The sequence below is a fragment of the Tachypleus tridentatus genome, chromosome 10 (assembly GCF_004210375.1).
Source record: "Tachypleus tridentatus isolate NWPU-2018 chromosome 10, ASM421037v1, whole genome shotgun sequence".
Classification (NCBI taxonomy): Eukaryota; Metazoa; Arthropoda; class Merostomata; order Xiphosura; family Limulidae; genus Tachypleus; species Tachypleus tridentatus.
The window spans coordinates 108,306,095-108,334,042 of NC_134834.1; the positions used below are offsets into that span (position 1 = coordinate 108,306,095).

At 34.3% G+C, this 27,948-nt stretch overlaps 1 protein-coding gene and 1 long non-coding RNA gene across 2 annotated transcripts in view; one reads left to right on the top strand and one right to left on the bottom strand.

The window, feature by feature from the left end:
• Positions 1–26,548, bottom strand: LOC143230054 (heart- and neural crest derivatives-expressed protein 2-like). The gene is made up of 2 exons (XM_076463052.1): positions 26,064–26,548; positions 1–117 (listed from the first exon to the last, which is right to left on the bottom strand). The coding sequence occupies exons 1-2, from the start codon at positions 26,517–26,519 to the stop codon at positions 16–18; spliced, it is 558 nt and encodes a 185-aa protein (XP_076319167.1). The 5' UTR covers positions 26,520–26,548; the 3' UTR covers positions 1–15.
• LOC143230055 (uncharacterized) overlaps positions 24,613–27,948 on the top strand; it is a 13,245-nt gene continuing 9,909 nt past the window's right edge. Inside the window, exon 1 of the long non-coding RNA XR_013016202.1 lies at positions 24,613–24,732. This is a non-coding gene — a long non-coding RNA (uncharacterized LOC143230055). The remainder of the gene's footprint in view (positions 24,733–27,948) is intronic.

Below are 27,948 nucleotides of genomic sequence, written 5' to 3' on the forward strand. Positions count from 1 at the left end.
TATAAATGAGAAATTCTACAAATGGAAAGAGGTGATTGGTGCAACACTGTTTGAACCAGCAACAAATGGAAAGAGGTGATTGGTACAACGCTGTTTGATCCAGCACACGAGCGATATCTAACCAATAAAAAATACAGAAGGTTATGTTTTGTATCATAACATGTCAATATCTGTAATTTCAGTTCATAAATCGAACGAAAGTATATACATTATATTTGAACCAGTGCTGCGTTCAACATACCACGTTTCACACAAAAATCGAAGTTTAGGTGTGTTTTTTTTAAATATTTACTTAGATTAAAAAAATTCAATAATATATAATACTAAAAGTTGAATTATAATCAAAAGTTTGATCCGAAACTTATTAACGTCAATTTATAAAATAGTAGTTCAACAGAATTTTGAATGTGAGTCAACCGCGACCCGTGTCAAAAGGGTTGATGTCATTTTATTACAATTATTTACCCTTCATCACAGTTTTTACTGAGGGATCTGGTGCAGTGATAAGTGTTTCTAATTTTGAGGTTTCGTTTCATTTCGATCGAACAACGTATTCGTCCCCTGCTTGATTCTATGTTTTTACCTCTATCCCAGTGGTGCTTTTTAGTCTCTGGTCAGTGCAAGTTTTATCCTTCTTGTGTGTGTAAACGTCACTTGTGGAAACCTTTTTATTTTGGTTTGCGTGAATATATGTAATACTTATATTTTCTGATACACAGAAAAGTTTAAGGTACATTCAGAACTGACAGAACTCAACTCAGAAGAACAGAGTATCCCAACTTGATAACTATATTAGCAGAAAAAGCTTCTTTAAATCGTCTTCACTAAAAATATATTTCCAACCTAATAAAATAACATCCGGGTAACTGTTCCATTTGCGGGGTCATTCATTATTTTAAATTCGATAATGGAGATCGTGTGTTTTCATCCAAACGGAGCGCACCAAACCTGACGTATGACGAGGCCGGTTACGATATGATTTTAAAATCACCAATCACGAACCGTTTCTTTTATCTCGAGTGTTCTGCTTCCAAGCAAGTTCGTCTGCCAGAACACTTTCGTGCGATAATAGAACAATAATTGGATGAATGTTTCCTTATTTTAAATAATACTTAAAACCACTTGAAACCAGCTACGACTTAAGAGCAACATTTTGGCATGGATAACTTAACTTATTTAAGGCTTAACGTAAACCAAACGAGCGTTTTAAAATAGGAAACGCTTGTGTTCTTAAGATTCAAGTAAATATTTTATATTGCAATTTATTGTGAGATGTCTGTACACTGAACATGAGGTCTCAGTATAAGATATTCAAGGAAATGTTGTTCTTATGAAGTAAGTATAGGGACTTACAACTCTAAAAATCCAGAGTACGATTCCCCGTGGTGGACACAGCAAGTAGCCTAATATAGAGCTGTTTCTGACCAAGGAATAAAATAAATTATTCATGTATTGTTTGATAAACCTCTGATTAAACAATCTAATGTATTATTATATAGCTAGTACACGTATTGTTAAAAAAACTTCTGATTGAACAATCTAATGTATTATTATATAGCTAGTACACGTATTGTTAAAAAAACTTCTGATTGAACAATCTAATGTATTATTATATAGCTAGTACACGTATTGATAAAAAACTTCTGATTGAACAATCTAATGTATTATATATATAGCTGGTACACGTATTGTTAAAAAACTTCTGATTGAACAATCTAATGTATTATTATATAGCTAGTACACGTATTGTTAAAAAAACTTGATTGAACAATCTAATGTATTATTATATAGCTAGTATACGTATTGTTAAAAAAACTTCTGATTGAACAATCTAATGTATTATTATATAGCTGGTACACGTATTGTTAAAAAAAACTTCTGATTGAACAATCTAATGTATTATTATATAGCTGGTACACGTATTGTTAAAAAAACTTCTGATTGAACAATCTAATGTATTATTATATAGCTGGTACACGTATTGTTAAAAAACTTCTGATTGAACAATCTAATGTATTATTATATAGCTGGTACACGTATTGTTAAAAAACTCGATTGAACAATCTAATGTATTATTATATAGCTGGTACACGTATTGTTTCAAAACTCTGATTGAACAATCTAATGTATTATTATATAGCTAGTACACAATTGTTAAAAAAACTTGATTGAACAATCTAATGTATTATTATATAGCTGGTACACGTATTGTTCAAAAAACTTCTGATTAAAAAACCTGTTTTATTAGTTTATCATAGTACAGATATCGAGATGGAAACAAGATCTCCTTCCGTTTATATAAAAAAGTCTATTCGTTACTCAACGGTAGATTAAAGAGCTTATTTGATGTTATGTTTCGGATATCGAACCCTGTAGTGAACAAAGCAATGACGATACATTATGCAACTTTCTGTTTAACAAAAAAACACTAAGTAATATGTTCAAAGTTATATTTACATTAAGATATCTTTAAAGCAGAGCTGTTTTTGTTTATTTTACATTGCTCAGATACCAACACAACCAGCTACTAGGAATTAGTCTTTATATTGTTTTGATATCAACACAACCAGCTACTAGGAATTAGTCTTTATATTGTTTTGATACCAACACAACCAGCTACTAGGAATTAGTCTTTATATTGTTTTGATACCAACACAACCAGCTACTAGGAATTAGTCTTTATATTGTTTTTATACTAACACAACCAGCTACTAGGAATTACCCCTCTATATTGTTCAGATAACAACACAACCAGCTACTAGGAATTACCCCTATATTGTTCAGATACCAACACAACCAGCTACTAGGGAATTAGTCATCTATATTGTTTTGATACCAACACAACCAGCTACTAGGAATTACCCTCTATATTGTTCAGATACCAACACAACCAGCTACTAGGAATTACCCCTCATATTGTTCAGATACCAACACAACCAGCTACTAGGAATTACCCTCTATATTATTCAGATACCAACACAACCAGCTACTAGTAATTACTCTTTATATTGTTTATATACCAACACAACCAGTTTCTAGTAATTAGTCTTTATATTGTTCAGATACTAACACAACCCGGTGGAATTACTTACTGTTTACACAATTCAGCAAGATAACAACACAACCCGGTGGTATTACTTACTGTTTACACATTCAGCAAGATAACAACACAACCCGGTGGTATTACTTACTTGTTTACACAATTCAGCAAGATAACAACACAACCCGGTGGTATTACTTATACTGTTTACACAACTCAGCAAGATAACAAACACAACCCGGTGGTATTACTTACTGTTTACACAATTCAGGAAGATAACAACACAACCCGGTGGTATTACTTACTGTTTACACAATTCAGCAAGATAACAACACAACCCGGTGGTATTACTCTTTACTGTTTACACAACTCAGCAAGATAATTGTTTAACACAACCCGGTGGTATTACTTACTGTTTATATAATTCAGCAAGATAACAACACAACCCGGTGGTATTACTTACTGTTTACACAATTCAGCAAGATAACAACACAACCCGGTGGTATTACTTACTGTTTACACAATTCAGCAAGATAACAACACAACCCGGTGGTATTACTTACTGTTTACACAACTCAGCAAGATAACAACACAACCCGGTGGTATTACTTACTGTTTACACAATTCAGGAAGATAACAACACAACCCGGTGGTATTACTTACTGTTTACACAATTCAGCAAGATAACAACACAACCCGGTGGTATTACTTACTGTTTACACAACTCAGCAAGATAACAACACAACCCGGTGGTATTACTTACTGTTTACACAATTCAGCAAGATAACAACACAACCCGGTGGTATTACTTACTGTTTACACAATTCAGGAAGATAACAACACAACCCGGTGGTATTACTTACTGTTTACACAATTCAGGAAGATAACAACACAACCCGGTGGTATTACTTACTGTTTACACAATTCAGGAAGATAACAACACAACCTGGTGGTATTACTTACTGTTTACACAATTCAGGAAGATAACAACACAACCCGTTGGTATTACTTACTGTTTACACAACTCAGCAAGATAACAACACAACCCGGTGGTATTACTTACTGTTTACACAACTCAGCAAGATAACAACACAACCCGTTGGTATTACTTACTGTTTACACAATTCAGCAAGATAACAACACAACCCGGTGGTATTACTTACTGTTTACACAACTCAGCAAGATAACAACACAACCCGGTGGTATTACTTACTGTTTACACAATTCAGCAAGATAACAACACAACCCGGTGGTATTACTTACTGTTTACACAATTCAGCAAGATAACAACACAACCCGGTGGTATTACTTACTGTTTACACAATTCAGGAAGATAACTACACAACCCGTTGGTATTACTTACTGTTTACACAACTCAGCAAGATAACAACACAACCCGGTGGTATTACTTACTGTTTACACAATTCAGCAAGATAACAACACAACCCGGTGGTATTACTTACTGTTTACACAACCTGAATGCTATAGTACAACAATAAAAAAGGAGTAACTGTCCAAAGTGACAATAGAGATACAACAATGAAAGGAGGAGTAATTGTCCAAAGTGACACAGATATACAGCAATGAAAGGAGAAGTAATTGTCCAAACTGAATGCTATAGTACAACAATAAAAGAAGGAGTAACTCTCCAAAGTGACAATAGAGATACAACAATGAAAGTAGGAGTAATTGTCCAAACTGAATGCTATAGTACAACAATAAAAAAAGGAGTAACTCTCTAAAATGACAATAGAGATACAACAATGAAAGGAGAAGTAATTGTCCAAACTGAATGCTATAGTACAACAATAAAAAGGAGTAACTCTCAAAGTGACAACAGAGATACAACAATGAAAGTAGGAGTAATTGTCCAAACTGAATGATATAGTACCAACAATAAAAGGAATATTTATGAAAACTGAAAGCAGATATATCAAAAATAAAAAAGAGTAATTGTCTAATGTGAAAGCAGAGATACCAACAATGAAAGGAGTAATTGTTAACACTCATAACTTAAATACCAACAATCAAAAGAGAAGTAATTTTCAAAAGTGAAAGTTAATTTGTGGTCCTGAAACTAACAACATAAAGAACATGAAATAAAATGCTTGTTTAAATACTATTTTCTGAACTAACAAAGGCATATGGTTGTGTACCCAGTAAGACAATATTGATACGAAATGCACTTTAACCCAAAACCAGTAAACTTTAATGATATATTGGTGTGTGTAATAATACAATAAAGATGATATATATTCTTTACATTATAATTTTTAAAAGTTATACTTAACTGGATGATGTCTGGAAAACATGTGGTGAAATTAACATCTTTATATAATTCTTTAACTAGAAGACTTTCACAATAATAGATATTACTTCTACTTACGAAATCCCCAAGCCTTTTGTCTTGGGCCTAACATTAGTTAACCCTTTATTAAGTACGACACATATTTAATTCTGAGATAAATTGCTTGTTTGGTTGTTTGGAATTAAGCACAAAGTTACCCAATGGGCTATATGTGCTCTGCCCACCACAGATATTGAAACCCAGTTTCTAGCGGTCTTACTCCGCAAACATGTCGCCTGGTGGCCTGAGACATAAATGAAAACTGTAACTTTTGCCCATTTTTGTTTCCGTTAGTTGTGGCTAAACTTTACCGAACTTAATACTATCAGTAAATAAAGGTATAATGTTATTCTGAAACCTAACACTTATAAAGTCTATCATAAGCTTTTAGAATGTTGTTGTACGAAATGTCTAGTGATGTATGTTTAACTTTTTTGTTGACATCCACTGAATGAACTTTGCGCGTATGCGCATTTAGATAATAAGGTACGCGCGAATTTTCAAAAGAGACAAAAATTAATTATTATAATGAATCCAGACACGAAATATCTCTTTTTTTTTATAAGGGTTTTGTAGGTAAAAATAGGATTATCTGTGTGGGTGTATATATATGACTACTCAGTGGAACTATATTGTTAAAGCGGAGTAATAGTGTGATCATGTACGAGGGAAGTTACTGAAAATATGCAAACTAGTATTACCTCATAAACTGGACATTACACTACGAGGTATGTTCATTAAAACTTGGGATAAAAGATAAAATTTAACATACTATAAGGAATGAAACTAATTAATGAGAGCTGTCATCTAGAGTTCAGTAATATTGCAAAGAAAAACAAACGATTTAACCTGACCCTCCATGGTCTAAAATATGGTTCGAATCCAGATGAAATAGAACAAGAAAATGTTATAAATCTGTAAAGAGGGTTAAGAGGATAGAGAACCATCAGGGAGATGGAGTGGTATATAAATCTGTAAAGTGGGTTAAGAGGATAGAGAACCATCAGGGAGATGGAGTGGTATATAAATCTGTAAAGAGGGTTAAGAGGATAGAGAACCATCAGGGAGATGGAGTGGTATATAAATCTGTAAAGAGGGTTAAGAGGATAGAGAACCATCAGGGAGATGGAGTGGTATATAAATCTGTAAAGAGGGTTAAGAGGATAGAGAACCATCAGGGAGATGGAGTGGAAGATAGGTTATGAAGTTGAAGTGTTTCTTGTTTTAAAATATAGAGGGGTCATGAGACATAAATTAGAGGATCTAAAGTAGGACCCATGTGCTGCACTATATTTTCATGGAGTTTTGTTTTTATTTTAGTAAACTCAACGTCACCAAAGATAACTGACACCGCAACTCAATGATCAACTGGAATGTGATTCAGTTCTAAGCAGGTTTATAAGTAAGTAAAACAATGACCAATTGGAATGTGATCCAGTTTTAAACAGGTTTATAAGTTAGTAAAACAATGATCAACTTGAATGTGATTCAGTTTTAAGCAGGTTTGTAAGTTTAAAAAAAATTAAATGGAATGTGATTCAGTTCCATGTAGGTTTATAAGTAAGTTAAAGCGCGACATGGCCAGCTGGTTAAGGATGCTCGACTCGTAATCCGAGGATCGCGGGTTCGAATCCTCGTCACATCAAATATACTCGCCCTTTTAGCCGTGGAGCAATTATAATATCACGATCAATTTTACTATTCGTTGGCAAAAGATTAGCCCAAGAGTTGGCGATGGGTAGTGATAACTAGCTGTCTTCCCTCTAATTTTACATTGCTAAATAAGGGACGACTAGCGCAGATAGCCCTCGTTTAGCTTTGAAGGAAATTCCAAAAGAAACAAACGAACACACCAGTAAGCTAAAACAACGATTAACTGTAATGTAATTCAGTTCCATCCAGGTTTATATTTACGTTAGAATAATGATAAACTGGAATATAATTCAGTTCCAAGCAGGATTATAAGTAATAAATGCAGTGTGAACAAAGCTCTCTAAAGCTACTATGCATCGGACACATCGCCTGACAACAAGAACTTACAAGTTAACCTTAAAAAGTAAAGTATGTATGATCTCGGGCATGCAACTTACTCAATCAAATTACATAACAAAGACACCAAAGAGAAGCTTCTATCAAGACGCCATTCTAGACGTTAATTTAGCGCAACTAATACCCACTAAAGTTAAATATAAGGATAACTATTTGATCTTTAAACCCAACTTACTGGTTAAAGAATATTTCAAGTGATACGCATGATTCTTATTCTTGTTTAAAAACCTAATATTTTCGCATGTTTAAATGCTTTGTTCTTAGGGCCCAGCATGGCCAAGTGTGTTAAGAAATCGTAATCTGAGGGTCGCGGTCGCACCAAACACGCTCGCCCTTTCAGCCGTGGGGGCGTTATAATGTGACGGTCAATCCCACTATTCGTTGGTAAAAGAGTAGCCCAAGAGTTGGCGGTGGGTAGTGATGACTAGCTGTCTTCCCTCTGGTCCTACACTGCTAAATTAGGGACGGCGCGAAATTCAAAACAAACAAACTTTGTCCATAGAGTTGGTTAATTATCGTCTCTAAAGCAAAGACTATTTATCGACGTTAACTTCCTGGAAACGTTATTAAAAATGCTAAATATTTTTGCGCAAACTATTTTAAAAAAAGAATAAAAATCTACAGGCTATTAAAAATAACTTATTGTTTGCAGTTCAATATTGTAAATAATAAATACACTTTCTATGAGGTATTAGATATGGGAAACACTTTTCCAAGACAGGAGGAAAACAACAATTTAAATGTTCACTAATTAAACGATAAAAAATAAAGGCATATGGAGAAAGACTTAGAAACTATAAAATGTTTTCTTAGAATCAGACGAAGTTGAACACAAAAAGCACATACGTGGGATTTATGGACTGAGAGATAGAAGAGCATAGAAGGCGTGTTTGTTTATGTTTAAATCTAGTCAAGGACAGCAACACGTCACTCACGAGCAAGCGTGACAAAATGGAATGATTTCTTGTTCCATAAAAATAGTACATGAAAAGCATTACTAACGTTGTATATAATTTATGAAATAAAGAAAATAATCAAAATACCATGATGTACTAACATTGTTTATAAAACAGAACAGGTTATCAAAATACCACGATGTACTAACATTGTTTATAAAATAGAACAGGTTATCAAAATACCACGATGTACTAACATTGTTTATAAAATAGAACAGGTTATCAAAATACCACGATGTACTAACATTGTTTATAAAATAGAACAGGTTATCAAAATACCACGATGTACTAACATTGTTTATAAAATAGAACAGGTTATCAAAATACCACGATGTACTAACATTGTTTATAAAACAGAACAGGTTATCAAAATACCACGATGTACTAACATCGTTTATAAAACAGAACAGGTTATCAAAATACCACGATGTACTAACATTGTTTATAAAATAGAACAGGTTATCAAAATACCACGATGTACTAACATTGTTTATAAAATAGAACAGGTTATCAAAATACCACGATGTACTAACATTGTTTATAAAATAGAACAGGTTATCAAAATACCACAATGTACTAACATTGTTATAAAATAGAACAGGTGATCAAAATACCACGATGTACTAACATTGTTTATAAAATAGAACAGGTGATCAAAATACCACGATGTACTAACATTGTTTATAAAATAGAACAGGTTATCAAAATACCACGATGTACTAACATTGTTTATAAAATAGAACAGGTGATCAAAATACCACGATGTACTAACATTGTTTATAAAATTAAAAAGGTTATTAAAATACCACAATGTACTAACATTGTTATAAAATAGAACAGGTTATCAAAATACCACAATGTACTAACATTGTTTATAAAATAGAACAGGTGATCAAAATACCACGATGTACTAACATTGTTTATAAAATAGAACAGGTTATCAAAATACCACGATGTACTAACATTGTTTATAAAATAGAACAGGTTATCAAAATACCACGATGTACTAACATTGTTTATAAAATAGAACAGGTGATCAAAATACCACGATGTACTAACATTGTTTATGAAATTAAAAAGGTTATTAAAATACCACAATTTACTAACATTGTTATAAAATAGAACAGGTTATCAAAATACCACAATGTACTAACATTGTTTATAAAATACAACAGGTGATCAAAATACCACGATGTACTAACATTGTTTATAAAATAGAACAGGTTATCAAAATACCACGATGTACTAACATTGTTTATAAAATAGAACAGGTGATCAAAATACCACGATGTACTAACATTGTTTATAAAATTGAAAAAGGTTATTAAAATACCACAATGTACTAACATTGTTATAAAATAGAACAGGTTATCAAAATAGAACAGGTTATCAAAATACGATGTACTAACATTGTTTATAAAATTAAAAGGTTATTAAAATACCACAATGTACTAACATTGTTATAAAATAGAACAGGTTATCAAAATACCACAATGTACTAACATTGTTTATAAAATACAACAGGTGATCAAAATACCACGATGTACTAACATTGTTTATAAAATAGAACAGGTTATCAAAATACCAACGATGTACTAACATTGTTTATAAAATAGAACAGGTTATCAAAATACCACGATGTACTAACATTGTTTATAAAATAGAACAGGTGATCAAAATACCATGATGTACTAACATTGTTTATAAAATTAAAAAAGGTTATTAAAATACCACAATGTACTAACATTGTTATAAAATAGAACAGGTTATCAAAATACCACGATGTACTAACATTGTTTATAAAATTAAAAAGGTTATTAAAATACCACAATGTACTAACATTGTTATAAAATAGAACAGGTTATTAAAATACCACAATGTACTAACATTGTTATAAAATACAACAGGTTATCAAAATACCACGATGTAATTTGTATTGCTTATAAGGTAAAACATAAACAGTTATACAAACATATATTAAACATAAACAGTTATACAAACATATATTGTATAAGAGAAGCAAGTAAAACACTATGATGTACCTTTACTATATAATAGATCAAAATAGTAACACCATAGTAGACTTTCATTGTATAACTGACTAAACAATAAAACCATGGTACTTTCATTGTACAATTGGTCTCAAAAAAGTTATATCGTTAGACCTTCATGATAATAAACTTAATTACAGCTTCTTCGTTTTAATTTCGGGCAAGCTACACGAGGGCTATCTGCGCTAGCCGTCCTTAATTCAGCAGTGTAAGGCCAGAGGAAAGGTAGGTAGTCATCATGACCCACCACCAATTCCTGGGCTACTAATTTATAACCGAATAGAGGGATTGACCGTCACTTTAGAGTTAAAACGGCAAGCATGTGTTATAGGGATTCGAACCCGCGACCTTCAGATTACGAGTAAAACGTCCTAACCATCTGGCTACGTCGGGCCAATTTTAATTACACCCACCTCTCGATGGACTTGTTTTGTTTCTAAGGTATTTTTTTTAAACAACCCTAGCTAAATAGTAAGTTACAAACAAACACGGCTAATAGCAAAATTGTACAAATAAGTATCGTAACCAGATAAGTTTATAAAATGTTACTTCAAGTGAAACCATTAATTCTCGAATAAGTCGGTTCGTTCATCTCAGGAAATCTGTATGAGCATAACCGCGTTCTTTCTAAATTTGACATAAATCAGTTGTCATTGGAAAGTTACACTATAAAATAAGAGAAATTGCATGCATTCTGATGACGTGTGGGTCACGACCAGAAACACAAGCTATTGTTAGCTAACTCGGTCCGCAAAAACTAACACAGCGTGTATTTCAGGACGTCGTGCCCGGAGATTTTTTAAACATTTTGTTTTAGTTTTCAAACTTAACAACGACTTCTTTATGTACGGAGAGATAATTAAACAAGAGAAAGGACTAGAAACAAGTGAGCGTGAAGGTTGAAATATTATACGAATTAGCTCAGTTACTTCCATGACCGCCCACACGGGAAGGAAACGGACTCCGGCGATCAATGGTGCGGACTTTTGTCTCGGTAAGGCTTAACACAAAACTTCAGCTCGTGGATTCTTTAAGTTATATATTTATAAAGACGTCTCGTGTTTAATACGGGGTGATGAAACAGACTTGGTTTCACGAGGATCCCACGTGTCACGAAGCAAGTGTTCCGCACTTTCGAGCTTCATTTCACGGAGTTGCCATTGGAAACGATAAGAGACAGCCTCTTCGTCGGCACCTAATGATCTGGACTTCTAACATTTCTCTTATTCAGCTATAAACTGTTTTATTCTTTTGGGTCAGTAAAGAGTGTTACAGTTAAATGAAATTCAGATAAGAACATCTACGCCTTGGAATATATAAAACCAACATCGTGAGTTACGTCATATGACATCCAACATAAGATCGTTCCTCTAACGTCAAACAACTTCACAGAGAATTCATTCTCTAAAGACGTATAAAGAAAAGCTGAGCGCTTGTTTATTATTAATAATGTACTTTTAAAGTTTTGCGTGTTCTCACATATCCCGTTTAAACACATTGTGTCATACAACGGTTCCATTTAGAAAGAGACTAAAACCTACGTTTCTTGCAAAGTATTTAGGGATGTTTATATGTTCCACTACACATTACGTCAATTAATACGCATAATTAGGCTTAAAGTAATAAATGATTGTAAATTAATGGTTTGTTGGCAGGTTTTACCTTGTTAATATAAATCAACTAGCATGATGTGTCAGGTTAAAAATACCATCAGAGATATGAAACCCACCTGTGATTGGAGGAATAGCTTGTCGGTAAGTAACCCACCTGTGATTGAATGAATAGTTTGTCGGTAAGTAACCCACCTGTGGTTGAAAGAATAACTTGTCGGTAAGTAACTCACCTGTGATTGAAGGTATAGCTTGTCGGTAAGTAACCCACCTGTGATTGAAGGAATAGTTTGTCGGTAAGTAACCCACCTGTGATTGAAAGAATAACTTGTCGGTAAGTAACCCACCTGTGATTGAAGGTATAGCTTGTCGGTAAGTAACCCACCTGTGATTGAAGGTATAGCTTGTCGGTAAGTAACCCACCTGTGATTGAAGGAATAGTTTGTCGGTAAGTAACCCATCTGTGATTGAAGGAATAGCTTGTCGGTAAGTAACCCACCTGTGATTGAAGGAATAGCTTGTCGGTAAGTAACCCACCTGTGATTGAAGGAATAGTTTGTCGGTAAGTAACCCACCTGTGATTGAAAGAATAACTTGTCGGTAAGTAACCCACCTGTGATTGAAGGAATAGTTTGTCGGTAAGTAACCCACCTGTGATTGAAAGAATAACTTGTCGGTAAGTAACCCACCTGTGATTGAAGGAATAGTTTGTCGGTAAGTAATCCACCTGTGATTGAAAGAATAACTTGTCGGTAAGTAACCCACCTGTGATTGAAGGAATAGCTTGTCGGTAAGTAACACACCTGTGATTGAAGGTATAGCTAGTCGGTAAGTAACCCACCTCTAATTGAAGGTATAGCTTGTCGGTAAGTAACCCACCTCTAATTGAAGGTATAGCTTGTCGGTAAGTAACCCACCTGTGATTGAAGGAATAGCTTGTCGGTAAGTAACCCACCTGTGATTGAAGGAATAGCTTGTCGGTAAGTAACCCACCTGTGATTGAAGGAATAGTTTGTCGGTAAGTAACCCACCTGTGATTGAAAGAATAACTTGTCGGTAAGTAACCCACCCTAATTGAAGGTATAGCTTGTCGGTAAGTAACACATCTGTGATTGAAGGAATAGTTTGTCGGTAAGTAACCCACCTGTGATTGAAGGAATAGTTTGTCGGTAAGTAACCCACCTGTGATTGAAAGAATAACTTGTCGGTAAGTAACCCACCTGTGATTGAAGGAATAGCTTGTCGGTAAGTAACACACCTGTGATTGAAGGAATAGCTTGTCGGTAAGTAACCCACCTGTGATTGAAGGAATAGCTTGTCGGTAAGTAACACACCTGTGATTGAAGGTATAGCTTGTCGGTAAGTAACCCACCTGTGATTGAAGGAATAGCTTGTCGGTAAGTAACCAATCTGTGATTGAAGGAATAGCTTGTCGGTAAGTAACCCACCTGTGATTGAAGGAATAGCTTGTCGGTAAGTAACCAATCTGTGATTGAAGGAATAGCTTGTCTGTAAGTAACCCACCTGTGATTGAAGGAATAGCTTGTCGGTAAGTAACCAATCTGTGATTGAAGGAATAGCTTGTCGGTAAGTAACCCACCTGTGATTGAAAGAATAACTTGTCGGTAAGTAACCCACCTGTGATTGAAGGAATAGCTCGTCGGTAAGTAACACACCTGTGATTGAAGGTATAGCTTGTCGGTAAGTAACCCACCTGTGATTGAAGGAATAGCTTGTCGGTAAGTAACCCACCTGTAATTGAAAGAATAACTTGTCGGTAAGTAACCAATCTGTGATTGAAGGAATAGCTTGTCGGTAAGTAACCCACCTGTGATTGAAGGAATAGCTTGTCGGTAAGCAACGACTAAAGGTGTTCACTAACCTAACATATTTTCGAGTAAGAAAGACATTTTTCTTTAAAATAAATTCAAGAACTTTGAATAGTAGTCAGTAAACGTGTTTACAGAATTAAGAAAATGAAGTATATTCGTATTCGGTGTGTATATGCAGTCAAACAAATAAAACATTAATTTCTAAACAGAGCTAAAATTCTAATAGATAAACGAACCTAGTAGGTTTCTTTACACTAGTAGAATCTTACCAGGTAAACCTATATATCGGGACCCTTGAAAATGACAAAAGTTCAAAAGACGAACCGATTTCTTGGGCCCATTTCTAATAATAGAACATTAACAGATGAATCAACTGATTATGACCCTTTATAATAGCAGAATATAGTACTGAGACCGTACAAGGTACAAACTGGTAGTAGTTTAAAAAATACATCAACTTATTTGAACCATTTACAATAGTAGGATTTCTGAGATGGATCTAGTAATTTGTATCCTTTGTAATAATGTGTTTTTCTTTTAACAAAGTCACATTGGGCTATCTGCTGAACCTACCGCGGGGAATCGAACCCCTGATTTTATCATTGTAAATCCATAAACTTACCTCTGTACTAGCGGGGGACTCCTTTGTAATGGTGAAATTTTAAAATGTGAAAGAACTTATTGGGACTACGCATAGTTGTATAATTTAACAGACGAACTAATTTATTCGGATCTTTCATATGTTCGTTGACAAATAAAAGAGTTAACTCCAGACATCTGTTTAAGTGACTCTTGGTTTCACACTTGACATACCAGAAAAGTCACACCTGATTTTACCACTGTAAAAGATAAACCGTAATCTTACGGTAGAATATGTAATGTTATTATATTTATCACGATGTGTTATATCTGCTACGCTACAGAAGGTAAGTTTGTCTTACTTGGTAAACTATTTAACATGGCATGAGTATGTAATAAATTAATGGTGAATCCCACTATTTGTTGGTAAAAGAGTAGCCCGAGAGTTGGCGGTGGGTCGTGATGACTAGTTGCTTTCCTTCCAGTCTTACGCCGCTAAATTAGGGACGTCTAACGCAGATAACCCTTATATCGCATGAAATTAAAAAAAAAATCCAACAAACGAAAACCTTCTGATATTTAGGGCTGGATTCCAAAATTTTTGATGTCGCTAAAAGGAAGTACACATCTAACGTTCTCATCCAGATGTGTCGTGTTTTTCAATTCTAACTGTACAGCATTGATATTTATTAGTGTCAGCGACATTTGGAAGCGAACACGAGATCTTTCATCTTAAAATCATGGTTACCTATCTCTGTTAGGTTCGAAGCCGGGACCAGTCGCACGCTAAACTCTACCAAATGACCTCAAGAATTAATAAACTCAGTCAAAACCGCTACTAATTAACATGTACACAGTCACAATTTACACGAATAATAAATTTAATTTTAAACGCCACAAAAGTTTAGTTATACGTCTAGCTGATATATTAAGTTTTAATTATAATTATTTTCACAACACAAGTTGTGGACTCGACCAGCAGTTTGTGGGGCTCGGGGTTGCTTGAATCTCATGACCAAACACGCTCGCCCTTATGGCTGTTATTATGTTATTTGTTAGTAAAAAGTATTCTAAAAATTGGCGATGGGTGGTGTTGACTAGCTGTCTGTCTTTTAGTCTATTACTTCAAAATTAGGGACGGCTAGCGCAGGTGGCCCTCGTGCAGTTTCGTGAGAAATTGAACAAAGAAACAAAACACTTGTAGTTCCATAATCACGATAGTATAAGATGATGTTTGAAGTTTCAGATATAATAGTTAGACAAAAACACAAAGTAGAAAGTATTACAGTTTAATAAAGTATACTGAGATGTTTTGATATGTTGTTTGAATTTTAACAATACGACATAAATGGAAATTAAGACAGACGGTTAAGTATTAAAATGTGTTTAAAACTGGTCAGATCGTCGTCTTACTTTATCATTTCATGTATACCGTGATTTAAAACCGGTCAGATCGTCGTCTTACTTTATCATTTCATGTATAACGTGATTTAAAACTGGTCAGATCGTCGTCTTACTTTATCATTTCATGTACAATGTGGTTTGAAACTGGTCAGATCATCGTCTTACTTTATCATTTCATGTATAACATTTAAAACTGGTCAGATCATCGTCTTACTTTATCATTTCATGTGTAACGTGATTTAAAACTGGTCAGATCGTCGTCTTACTTTATCATTTCATGTACAATGTGGTTTGAAACTGGTCAGATCATCGTCTTACTTTATCATTTCATGTATAACGTGATTTAAAACTGGTCAGATCGTCGTCTTACTTTATCATTTCATGTACAATGTGGTTTGAAACTGGTCAGATCATCGTCTTACTTTATCATTTCATGTATAACGTGATTTAAAACTGGTCAGATCATCGTCTTACTTTATCATTTCATGTGTAACGTGATTTAAAACTGGTCAGATCGTCGTCTTACTTTATCATTTCATGTACAATGTGGTTTGAAACTGGTCAGATCATCGTCTTACTTTATCATTTCATGTATAACGTGATTTAAAACTGGTCAGATCATCGTCTTACTTTATCATTTCATGTGTAACGTGATTTAAAACTGGTCAGATCGTCGTCTTACTTTATCATTTAAGATTTATTGTCTCTTTTACGCCCACCGCTAGTACAGCGGTATGTCTCCGGATTTACAACGTTAAAATCAGGGGTTCGATTCCCCTCGGTGGGCTGGGCAGATAACCTTTGTGGCTTTGTTAAAAGAAAACACCCACAGTCTCTCTAATTTAAATGATTGAAAATATAAACGATACTAAAACGAATGAGCGAAAGCACAAACATATTTTTATTTGTAATACTTAACACAATATTTATATGCATTTCAGGACGGCTGGTATGGGTATTAACACTTTTACTTTTTTATTAACACTTTTTAAGCAGAGAACAATGTTTCGACCTTTCTAGGTCATCTTCAGGTTAATAAAGAGTCAAATTGTTCTATAGTTTGTTGTTAACCTGATGATAGACTAAGAAGGTCGAAACGTTGTTCTCTGCTTTATTAGTTAAAGTGTTAATACCCATACTAGCCGTGTTGAGATACATGTTTACTTCAAGTGGGTTTCTTGTCATCACGAATATTTATAAACATATAGGGGTAGTCACTACATGTAACCCTTCAGTAGCTTTTTACTAGATTTGGTAAACAATATTATACCAACAGACTGCTTTACGTTTTCTATAATTAAACTTAGTTTCGTTTAATACATGTATGGCTGGTAATTCTTCGTATAAACATAGATTTAAAGGAGACTATGAAGGCATTTCCACAGTGTTAACTAGGAGGATAAACTAGTTGATTCGAATATAAATCATTCTACCAGAAGCTTTCGATATACAAATAAAGGTTTTCAGTAACTGCCAGAAATTCTCCAGCAGCAATGGATTCTTCGACACCTTATTTGGAAGCTCTGTATATCGCAACACCTGCTTGAACAGCCACGAATACGCGACACCTGCTCAAAGATTCACAGTAACCACGACATTGGCTCCAAAAACAATGGTTACCGTGACACTTCCTCCAGTAATCACGGATACCATGACATCTACTACAAGATGTAAACAACCGCTCAAGGTTGCTCTAAGCCTGGAATTGGTGAAACTGTACACAAAAACGAGCGAACAGTTGTTCACTTCTAAGATAAAGATCTTCCATCCGGATACGTGAAATCTTCGTCAGGCATATTCTCAAGGAAAAGCATATGTGGCAATGGCTACAGAAGAACAAGGAATTCTAAGATGTAGAATAAATCTTATGAATGTCCAACAACATGTGCAAACCGTGGGACAATGGACAACATTTACTGCTAAGCATAATATGGCTACATCATACAGATTGTAGTAACCGAAATAATAGAGAAAGGTATGGTTACATCACATCTGTAGCAACAAAGATAGCAGAAAAGGATATGGATATATTCCACAAGATGTATCAACCGATGTAACAGAGAAAAGATGTTGCTGTATCACATTGTTCATGAGAAGCTGCTATAGGAACATATGACAGACCCATTAAATGGTTATGAACAGTAGGACTATGACATACTTTTGTTAATCTTGGTAAATTCTATATGAAATTGATATGCTAACATGATGTTGGAAATCTCCAGAATAATTACAAAGAGAATCACGATCTTGTTGAGAGTGGTATACTGATACTGGGAACTCAGACTGGACTTCTTAAAGTAACACTTTTTCAACCAGACAAGAAGGTTTTACTAGTAGCACCGCTACCATCATATCATAATGACGACAATGACTCTTCAGACAAGAAATGAGGTGGATTTGTTTTAATATATGACAAACGATGAAGACAGAGATAAAATAATTACCGTGACAGTTCATATGGAAATATAAACAGTGGTATATATCTGGTTATGTACCAATGTTTAAACTTAAAAAGTGGTATAGTATCTGGTTATGTACCAATGTTTAAACTTAAAAAGTGGTATAGTATCTGGTTATGTACCAATGTTTAAACTTAAACAGTGGTATAGTATCTGGTTATGTACAATGTTTAAACTTAAACAGTGGTATAGTATCTGTTATAAAAACCAATGTTTAAACTTAAACAGTGGTATAGTATCTGGTTATACCAATGTTTAAACTTAAACAGTGGTATAGTATCTGGTTATGTACCAATGTTTAAACTTAAACAGTGGTATAGTATCTGGTTATGTACCAATGTTTAAACTTAAACATTGGTACTTTATCTGGTTATGTACCAATGTTTTAAACTTAAACAGTGGTATATATTATCTGGTTATAAACCAATGTTTAAACTTAAACAGTGGTATAGTATCTGGTTATGTACCAATGTTATAGAAAGCTTAAGCAGTGGTATAGTATCTGGTTATGTATCTAAGTTATGTACCAATGTTTAAACAAACAATGGTATAGTATCTCAGTTGTAGCGCAATGTTTTAAGCTTAAACAGTGGGTATAGTATCTCAGTTATGTACCAATGTTTAAACTTAAACAGTGGTACTATCTGGTTATGTACCAATGTTTGAACTTAAACGGTGGTATGATATGGGATGTAACGACTTAAACCCAGTGGTATAGTATCTGGTTATGTACCAATGTTTAAACTTAAACATTGGTATAGTATCCCTGGTTATGTACCAATGTTTAAACTTAAACGGTGGTATGAGTATCTGGTTATGTGCAATGTTTTAAACTTAAACAGTGGTATAGTATCCTGGTTATGTACCAATGTTTAAACTTAAACAGTGGCCTATATCTGGTTATGTACCAATGTTTAAACTTAAACATTCTATAAATTATTGTATTGTTAAAGCTACTGTCCAATTATAAACTATTGCTTAAACTAAAATCATCTATAGTTTGTTATTCCTGGAGCTAGTGTCCGATTACTTACTATTGTTCTAAAATAAAATGTTCTATAGTTGTTACCTAGAGCTATAGTTTAAAATTATATGCTACTCTTTAAACTAAAATGTTCTATAGTTTGTTTTATTCCCTGAAGCTATAGCTTCCAATTAGTGTACTATTGTATAAATTAAAATGTTCTTTACTTTGTTCTATAGCTTGTTGTTTGTGGAATTTCGCACAAAGCTACTCGAGGAGCTATCTGTGCTAGCCGTCTCTAATTTAGCATTGTAAGACTAGAGGGAAGGCAGCTAGTCATCACCACCCACCGCCAACTCTTGGGCTACTCTTTTACCAACGAAATAGTGGGATTGACCGTCACATTATACGCCCCACGGCTGGGAGGGCGAGTATGTTTAGCGCGGCGCGGGCACGAACCCGCGACCCTCGGATTACGAGACGTTTGTTATCTATAGTTGTCTATAGTTTGTTCCATTGCCTGAAGCTGTAGAGTCTAATTATGTATTCTTGTTCATATTAAATGTTCTATAATTTGATATATTGCCCAAAGGTATAGTGTCCGATAAGTACTGTTGTTTGAACAAGAATGATCTATAGTTTGTTCTATTGCCTAGAGCTATAGTGTCCAATTGTTTACTATTGTTTAAACAAAAGAATAATCTATAGTTTGTTCTATTGCCGTGAGGAATAGCGTCCGATTACGTACTACTGTTTAAACTAAAATGTTCTATAGTTTGTTGTATTGTCTAGAGCTATAGTTTAAAATTACATGATACTCTTTAAACTAAAATATTCTGTAGTTTGTTTTACTCCCTGGAGCTACAGCTTCCAATTATGTACTATTGTATAAATTAAAATGTTCTTTACTTTGTTCTATAGCCTAGAGCTATACTGCCGAATTATTTACTCTTGTTTAAACTAAAATGTTCTGTGGTTTGTTTTATTTCCACAATGCTGGAGTGACCGATTATGTACTACTGGTTAAACTAAAATATTCTATAGCTTTTTACATTGCCTGGAGCTACAGTGTCTGATTATGTACTATTGTTTAAATTAAAATGTTCTATAGTTTTTTCTATTGCCTGGGAACTACCTAATATCGGATTATGTACTATATTTTAAACTAAAATGGTTATTGTTTGTTTTATTGCCCAGAGCTATAGTGTCGCATTATGTCCTATTGTTTAAGCAAAAATGTTCTTTACTTTGTTCTATTGCCTGGAGCTATAATGTGTGATTATGTATTATTATTTAAACTAAAATATTCTACAGTTTGTTCTATTGTCCGAGAGCTATGGTGTCTGATTATGTTCTATTTTTATACTAAAATATGATATAGTTTATTGTAATCCCTGGAGCTATAGTGTCGGATTATGTACTATTGTCCAAACTAAAATTTCTATAGTTTGTGCTATTGACTAAAACTACAGTGTCGGATTATGTACTATTATCCAAGCTAAAATATTCTACAGTTTGTTCTATTGTCCGAGAGCTATGGTGTCTGATTATGTGCTATTGTTTAGAGTAAAATGTTTTATAGTATGTTGCATTGCCTAGAGCAATAGTGTCTCATTATGTACTATTCTTTAAACTAACATTTTTTATAGTTTGTTATCTTGCGTGGTACTATAGATTCCAATTCTGTACTTTTGTTTTATTGCCTGGAGCTATAGTGTATGATTCTGTTACTATTGTTTAAATTACGAAGCTATTATTTCGTAGTATTTCCTGAAGCTTTATTGCCTCAGTATGACGCTACTGTTTAAACAAAAGTTTTGTATAGTTTGTTTTAGTGCTTGAAGCTAAAGTGTGCGATTATGTACTATTGTTAACTAAAATGTTCTATAGTTTGTTCTATTTGATAGATGTATAGTATCTGATTACATACTCTTGTTTAAACTAAAATGTTCTATGGTTTGTTCTATGACCTAGGGCTCTAGTGTCCGATTATGTACTATTGTTTAAACTAAAACGTTCTATAGTTGGTTCTATTGCCCCAAAACTATGGTGTCTGATAATATAATATTGTTTAAAATAGATGTTCTATAGTTTGTTTTGCCTGGTGCTATAGTGTCCGATTTTGTACTATTGTTTAAATTAAAATGTTGTATAGTTTGTTCTATTGCATAGAGCTATAATGTCTTATTGTGTATTATAGATAAAACTAAAGTGCTTTATAGTTTGTTCTATTGCCCCATTGCTATAGTGTCAGAATATATAATATTGTTTAAACTAAAATGTTCTATATTTTGTTCTATTGCCTAGAGCTATAGTGTCCAATTATTTAATTGTTTAAAATAAAATTTTCTATGGTTTGTTCTATTGTCTGGAGGTCTAGTGTCCGATTATGTACTATTGTTTAAACTAAAATGTTATATACTTTGTTCTATGGCCCAGAGTTACAGTGTCTGATTATGTACTATTGTTTAAACTAAAATGTTCTGTAATTTGTTATATTCTCACCTGGAGGTATAGTGTCTGATGGTGCTACTGTTGTTTAAATTACAATGTTTTTATTTCATTGTATTGCCTGGAGGTATATTGTCTCAGTATGACACTGTTGTTCAAACTAAAAAAGCGTTAGTCTTGGTCACTATCTACAATGTTGCTCCTGGTCACTGAATTCATTTTTGGTCTTGGAAAGAAAGTTGTGTGGGTTCTGGTCAATAAATTCTGTGTGGCCCTGGCTTAAAACTTCATTATTGGTGTAGTGCACTGAGCTCAATATTGAAACTGTCGATTAGTTAAGTATTAGTCTAGACGATTAAGTTCGATATTGGACCAAGTCGGCAACGTAAGTATTCTCTCTGAACAACATGTAAATATTGGTATATATGCTGGCAAAAAACTTGTGTGCCATTTTTAGTAAGTAAGTTTGCCATTGGTTCTGGTCAGCATGTCAATTTCACTCTAGGTCAGTAAGGTCAGTTTTATTCTCGTCAGTAAAACAAGTTTTGGTCTGTTGATCCTGACTTGTAAGCACAGCTAACAAGTAAGGTCTAAACTAGTAGAGCTGAGTCTTCTGCAGTGATGTTTATAATATGTAATATTATGACGAAGGAATTAGTTAAATAAATTACAACGAAAATAGTTAAATGATCAAATGGCTTTATGTACTATTATTCTATGTCTCTAAATACATGTGTTTATTTTTATTTTCTTCTTATGACAAATCCATATGTATATGGTTCAGCTAGGTCTACTTTCCTCTGTTTATCATTGTTCTAACTTTTCATTTAGCATAAATACCTTGTTTTATAACTAATACCTACATCACCTGTGTGGTTACACAGCTGGTCAGACAATGATGACTAGTACCTCCATCACCTGTGTGGTTACACATCTGGTCAGAGAATAATGACTAGCAGCACAATCAGCTGTGTGTTTACACATCTGGTCAGAGAATAATGAATAGCACCTCCATCACCTGTGTGGTTACACATCTGGTCACACAATGATCACTAGTACCTCCATCACCTGTTTGGTTACACATTTGTTCAGAAAGTGATCACTAGTACCACCATTATCTGTATGGGTACACATATGGTGAGACAATGATCACTAGCACCTCCATCACCTGTTTGGTTACACATTTGTTCAGAAAGTGATCACTAGTACCACCATTATCTGTATGGGTACACATATGGTGATACAATGATCACTGGCACCTCCATCACCTGTTTGGTTACACATTTGTTCAGAAAGTATTTACTGGTACCTCCATACCTGTGTTTTAAATGAATACAAACATTGTTACGTTTGGAGTACGGACACTATTGCAAATTTAAGTGTTTAACATGATGTTCAACGTTAGATCATAAGAATAGATACAACTATAAGTTGAAGTGTTTTGTAAAATAGTCAACATTCTTAGACTTTGAAAACGGACACTATTACATACTGAATTGTTTGGAATGATGTTCAACTTTGTTAGATCTGGACTTTGGACAATATTATAAATTGAAATAGTCAACGTTGTTACGTTAGGTCTATCTGTACTATTCAAACTAATGTGTTTGGAATGATGGTCAACGTTAAGTTTGGAATACGAACGCCATTACACACTAAAGAGGTTTCGTTATCCAAACGGAAGTGTTCCAAGTGGTGGTCAACGTTGTTACGCATGGAATACGTACACTGTTTTGAGTTAAAATTTTGTAGCGATGTCCAGTTTGCTAAATTTGGGCTGTGAACGTTATTAGAAGTTGAAATATTTATAATGGTGGTCAACTTTATTAGGTTCGGACATGTAAACTGTTATAAAGTTAAGTGTTTCGAATTATTGTCAATACTGTCAACTTTTGTCTTCGAGAACTATTATAAATTGGAGTATTTGCAATGAAGATAACGTTCAATGCTGTTAGGTTTGGAGTAGAGACACTATTTGATACTGGAGCGTTTTAAATTATCATCGATATTGTCCGGTTTGTAATCTTGACACTATTACACACTGACATGTTTGGAATAATGATAAATGTTGTTAATTTTGGAACAAAAACACCATACAAACTGAAGAGAGGTTTAACGTAACCAGATCTGGAATATGGACACCGTAATAAGTTTAATTACAAGTCGAATTGTTTGTAATGATGGTGAACGTTGTTAGATTTGGGACAGAGACACTGTTACAAATTGAAGTGTTTGAAATAATGGCAAATATTTTCAGATTTGAAATATGGACTCTGTTATACGTAAAAATGTTTGTAATGATGGTAAACGTTGTTAGATTTGGGACAGGGACACTGTTACAAATTGAAGTGTTTGAAATAATGGCAAATATTTTCAGATTTGAAATATGGACTCTGTTATACGTAAAAATGTTTGTAATGATGGTGAACGTTGTTAGATTTGGGACAGGGACACTGTTACAAATTGAAGTGTTTGAAATAATGGCAAATATTTTCAGATTTGAAATATGGACTCTGTTATACGTAGTAATGTTTGTAATGATGGTGAACGTTGTTAAGAATTTGGGACAGGGACACTGTTACAAATTGAAGTGTTTGAAATAATGGCAAATATTTTCAGATTTGAAATATGGACTCTGTTATACGTAAAAATGTTTGTAATGATGGTGAACGTTGTTAGATTTGGGACAGGGACACTGTTACAAATTGAAGTGTTTGGTTTGTTTCGAATTTCTCCCAAAACTACATGAGGGATATCTGCGGTAGCCGTCCATAGTTGCTAGAGACTAGAGGGAAGGCAGCAAGTCATCACTACCCACGCAAACTCTAATGGGATTGATAGTTACATTCTAACGCCCTCATTGCTGAAAGGGCGAACATGCTTGGTATGACAAGGATTACGAGTCGAGTGCCTTATCCACATGGACATGCCGAGCCTAAAATGTATCGAATGACGGCCAACGTTGTCAGATTTGGAATATGGACGCTCTTGTAAGTTAAGGTGTTGGTAGCGATGGTAAACTTCTTTGATTTGTATTACACTATTACTAATTGAAGTTTTTCGCTATTAAATTTTGAGTACGGACACTACTTTGGATTGAAGTGTTTGATACTATTGGTCAGTGTTCAACACTGTTAGTTTTTTGGTAGAGAACTAGAAAGATGTTTAAAATCACTTCATAAGGAATTTGGATACCTTATAAAGTTGTTTAAAATGGTATTAAACACTGTTCATTGTTATTTAACTCTTTAGTATGATTGACGATAAAACTGTTGTGCTTAAACATTTAACTCTTTAGTATGCATAGAATGACGATAAAACTGTTGTGCTTGTAAACATTTAACTACTTAGTTAGAATGTAAACATTGTTGTGTTTGTATTCAACTATTTAATATGATAGAATGACGATAAACATTGTTGTGTTTGTATGATAGAATGACGATAAACACTGTTGTGCTCGTAAAATCGACTCTTTAATATGATAGAGATGACGACTGCATTTTGCTTGTAAACATATGATATATATGAATGACGATAAAAACTGTTGTGCTTTGTACATGCTGCTGCGATATAATGATAATAAACACTTCAAGTATTTTAATATGATAGAATGATAAACGAAAATGATAGAATGACGATAAACACTTGTTGTGCGCGAAATCGGTCTTTAATATGATTATTGACGATAAACATTTAACTATTTAGTGTGACAGAATGACGATAAATATTGTTGCGTCTGTAAACATTCAGCTATTTAATACGATAGTCAACGCTAAATTTGAAGAACGGATGCTGACATGTGAAATGTTCACGCTATTTGCTTTGTGAAATGTTCCTTTGCTACCTAACTACACATACAATTTCACTCACTTCAATGTACCATTCAGTACTATTATTGTGCTATGTTATTGTGTCACCAACTTCTTTGTTACGTAGGTTACTACAATTTTATGATGTCATTGTTTCCACCATTTCTATGTAACGTGTGTTACTATTATGATGTTACTACTTACTGTCAGTGTCGCGACTTAGGTGATCGTAGATTTTGGATTCTGTGTTTATAACTTTTATATACTCTGAACAGCCATTCTTCGCTATTTGACTTTGATATATTTAAGAAACACGATTTACTCTATAAATACTTAAAAAACTCTACTAAAACTTAGAACTTTACTAAAATAATCTGATTTTATTTAGCGTTCATAAATCGTTTCCAATACCATCATAAGTTCCAGAACACCTATCAACAAAACTGCTTAAAGTGCATTCCTCCGAATATAAATAAAACTGACATTAAAAATATAGGAATTAGTAGTCTTACTATTTCGGTTTTTCTCTTTTCTTCCCTGGATTCAATCTTTCGTGTGAGTTCTGCTTTAAAGCCTCCGTCGGGAGAACGTCCAGGATCGTCCTGAGCCAACAAGTCCATGAGATAGGCTATGTAGCTGGTAGCAAGCCGCAGTGTTTTAATCTTGGACAGTTTCGTGTCAGCAGGAACGTTCGGGATGCACTCTCGCAGATCTGCGAATGCGTTGTTAATTGAAAGAGTGCGACGTCTTTCCTTCTTGTTGGCCGTAGACCTCCGCTTAATCCCATTCCGGCCCGGGATCGTCAACTTCCCGTCTGGCCCGACACTGGTCACTCCGCACGGACCGAACATGTAGTCGCATCCCGAAGCTGAACCGGACACGGAGAAGGAGTCCGTCGGCGTGGAAGTCTGCTGAGCCGGAGAAGGCACGTAAGGCGGCGGGCTGTACTCCACACTGTGGGGCGACATCTCAGAGTTTTGGTTAGTAGCAGCGAATGTCCAAGGGTGAAGTAGGGGAGCATCAGAAGACCCTGACGCGCTGTGAGGCTCGAACCTAGCCGTGTAATAAGGAGAGTACAAGGCTTCGGAACCAGGGAAGGGCTGGTTGTAGCCGCCAACCAAACTCATACTTCTGTTAAACTGGCCACTTGAGAACTACACCTAATACTAAACAGATACAAAGCTACCACGTGCCCACGCGAAGTTCTGTTTTCTTTCAGCGGTAAGGAGTCTCAGTTTGCCGAGAATACTCGTGTTGTGAATCTGAGCCATCAATAAAAACTGCCGTCTTTTTTAAACAGCGATTACGCTAGCCAGCCGAGACGTACACCCCGCCTAGGCTTACGAACAGTAAGGTTTAATGAAATTTCCAACGACGTCATTTCAGAAAGGAAGTCCCGGATGTGTCGGACAAGGAGGAGGCCACTAGAGTAAGAAGTGTCCTCTGAGTTGCCAACCCGCCCGCAGAACGAAGGTCCCTGAGTCTGGCGCCCACCCACTACCATCATATAGCATAATACACGGGTTGGTTCAATGACGTGCGCTTCGTTTAGTCTCAGTGACTAAATAAAAATACAAAGTCTCTCGTTTCTGTTGCTACAAACAGTTTGTTACTTCCAAATCAGCATCAGAAAAACTGAATATTTCGCACAAGAAAAGAAATGCACAAAACATGTTTCTCTTCGGATAAATTACACATTTGTAACACATGTCTCTACGGCACAAACACTGATTTAACGTAAATATATAGTTTCACGGGTTTTGATTTTCTTTAAACTAAAAGTAAGCATTAGGACTTCCTTTATCGTGTACTGTGATACTTAACTTATTGACATTATATTAATTTCAGGCCATATAACATCTTCGAATAAATAAACATTGTGTCTTCCTCTGTTATTTAGTTAAATACTTAACTTATTGACATTATATTAATTTCAGGCCATATAACATCTTCGAATAAATAAACATTGTGTCTTCCTCTGTTATTTAGTTAAATACTTAACTTATTTACATTAATTAATTTCAGGCCATATAACATCTTCGTATAAGTAAACATTGTGTCTTCCTCTGTTATTTAGTTAAATACTTAACTTATTGACATTATATTAATTTCAGACCATATAACATCTTCGAATAAGTAAACATTGTGTCTTCCTCTGTTATTTAGTTAAATACTTAACTTATTGACATTAATTAATTTCAGGCCATATAACATCTTCGTATAAGTAAACTTTGTGTCTTCCTCTGTTATTTAGTTAAATACTTAACTTATTGACATTTTATTAATTTCAGGCCATATAACATCTTCGTATAAGTAAACTTTGTGTCTTCCTCTGTTATTTAGTTAAATACTTAACTTATTGACATTAATTAATTTCAGACCATATAACATCTTTGT

Excerpts from the sequence above, each read along its gene's own strand:
- LOC143230054 (XM_076463052.1), bottom strand. The coding sequence starts at position 26,519 with ATGTCGCCCCACAGTGTGGAGTACAGCCCGCCGCCTTACGTGCCTTCT. Across the intron at positions 118-26,063 it reads AAAAGAGAAAAACCGAAATA|ATATCGCTCGTGTGCTGGAT; the intron begins GTAAGACTACTA and ends TTTATTGGTTAG.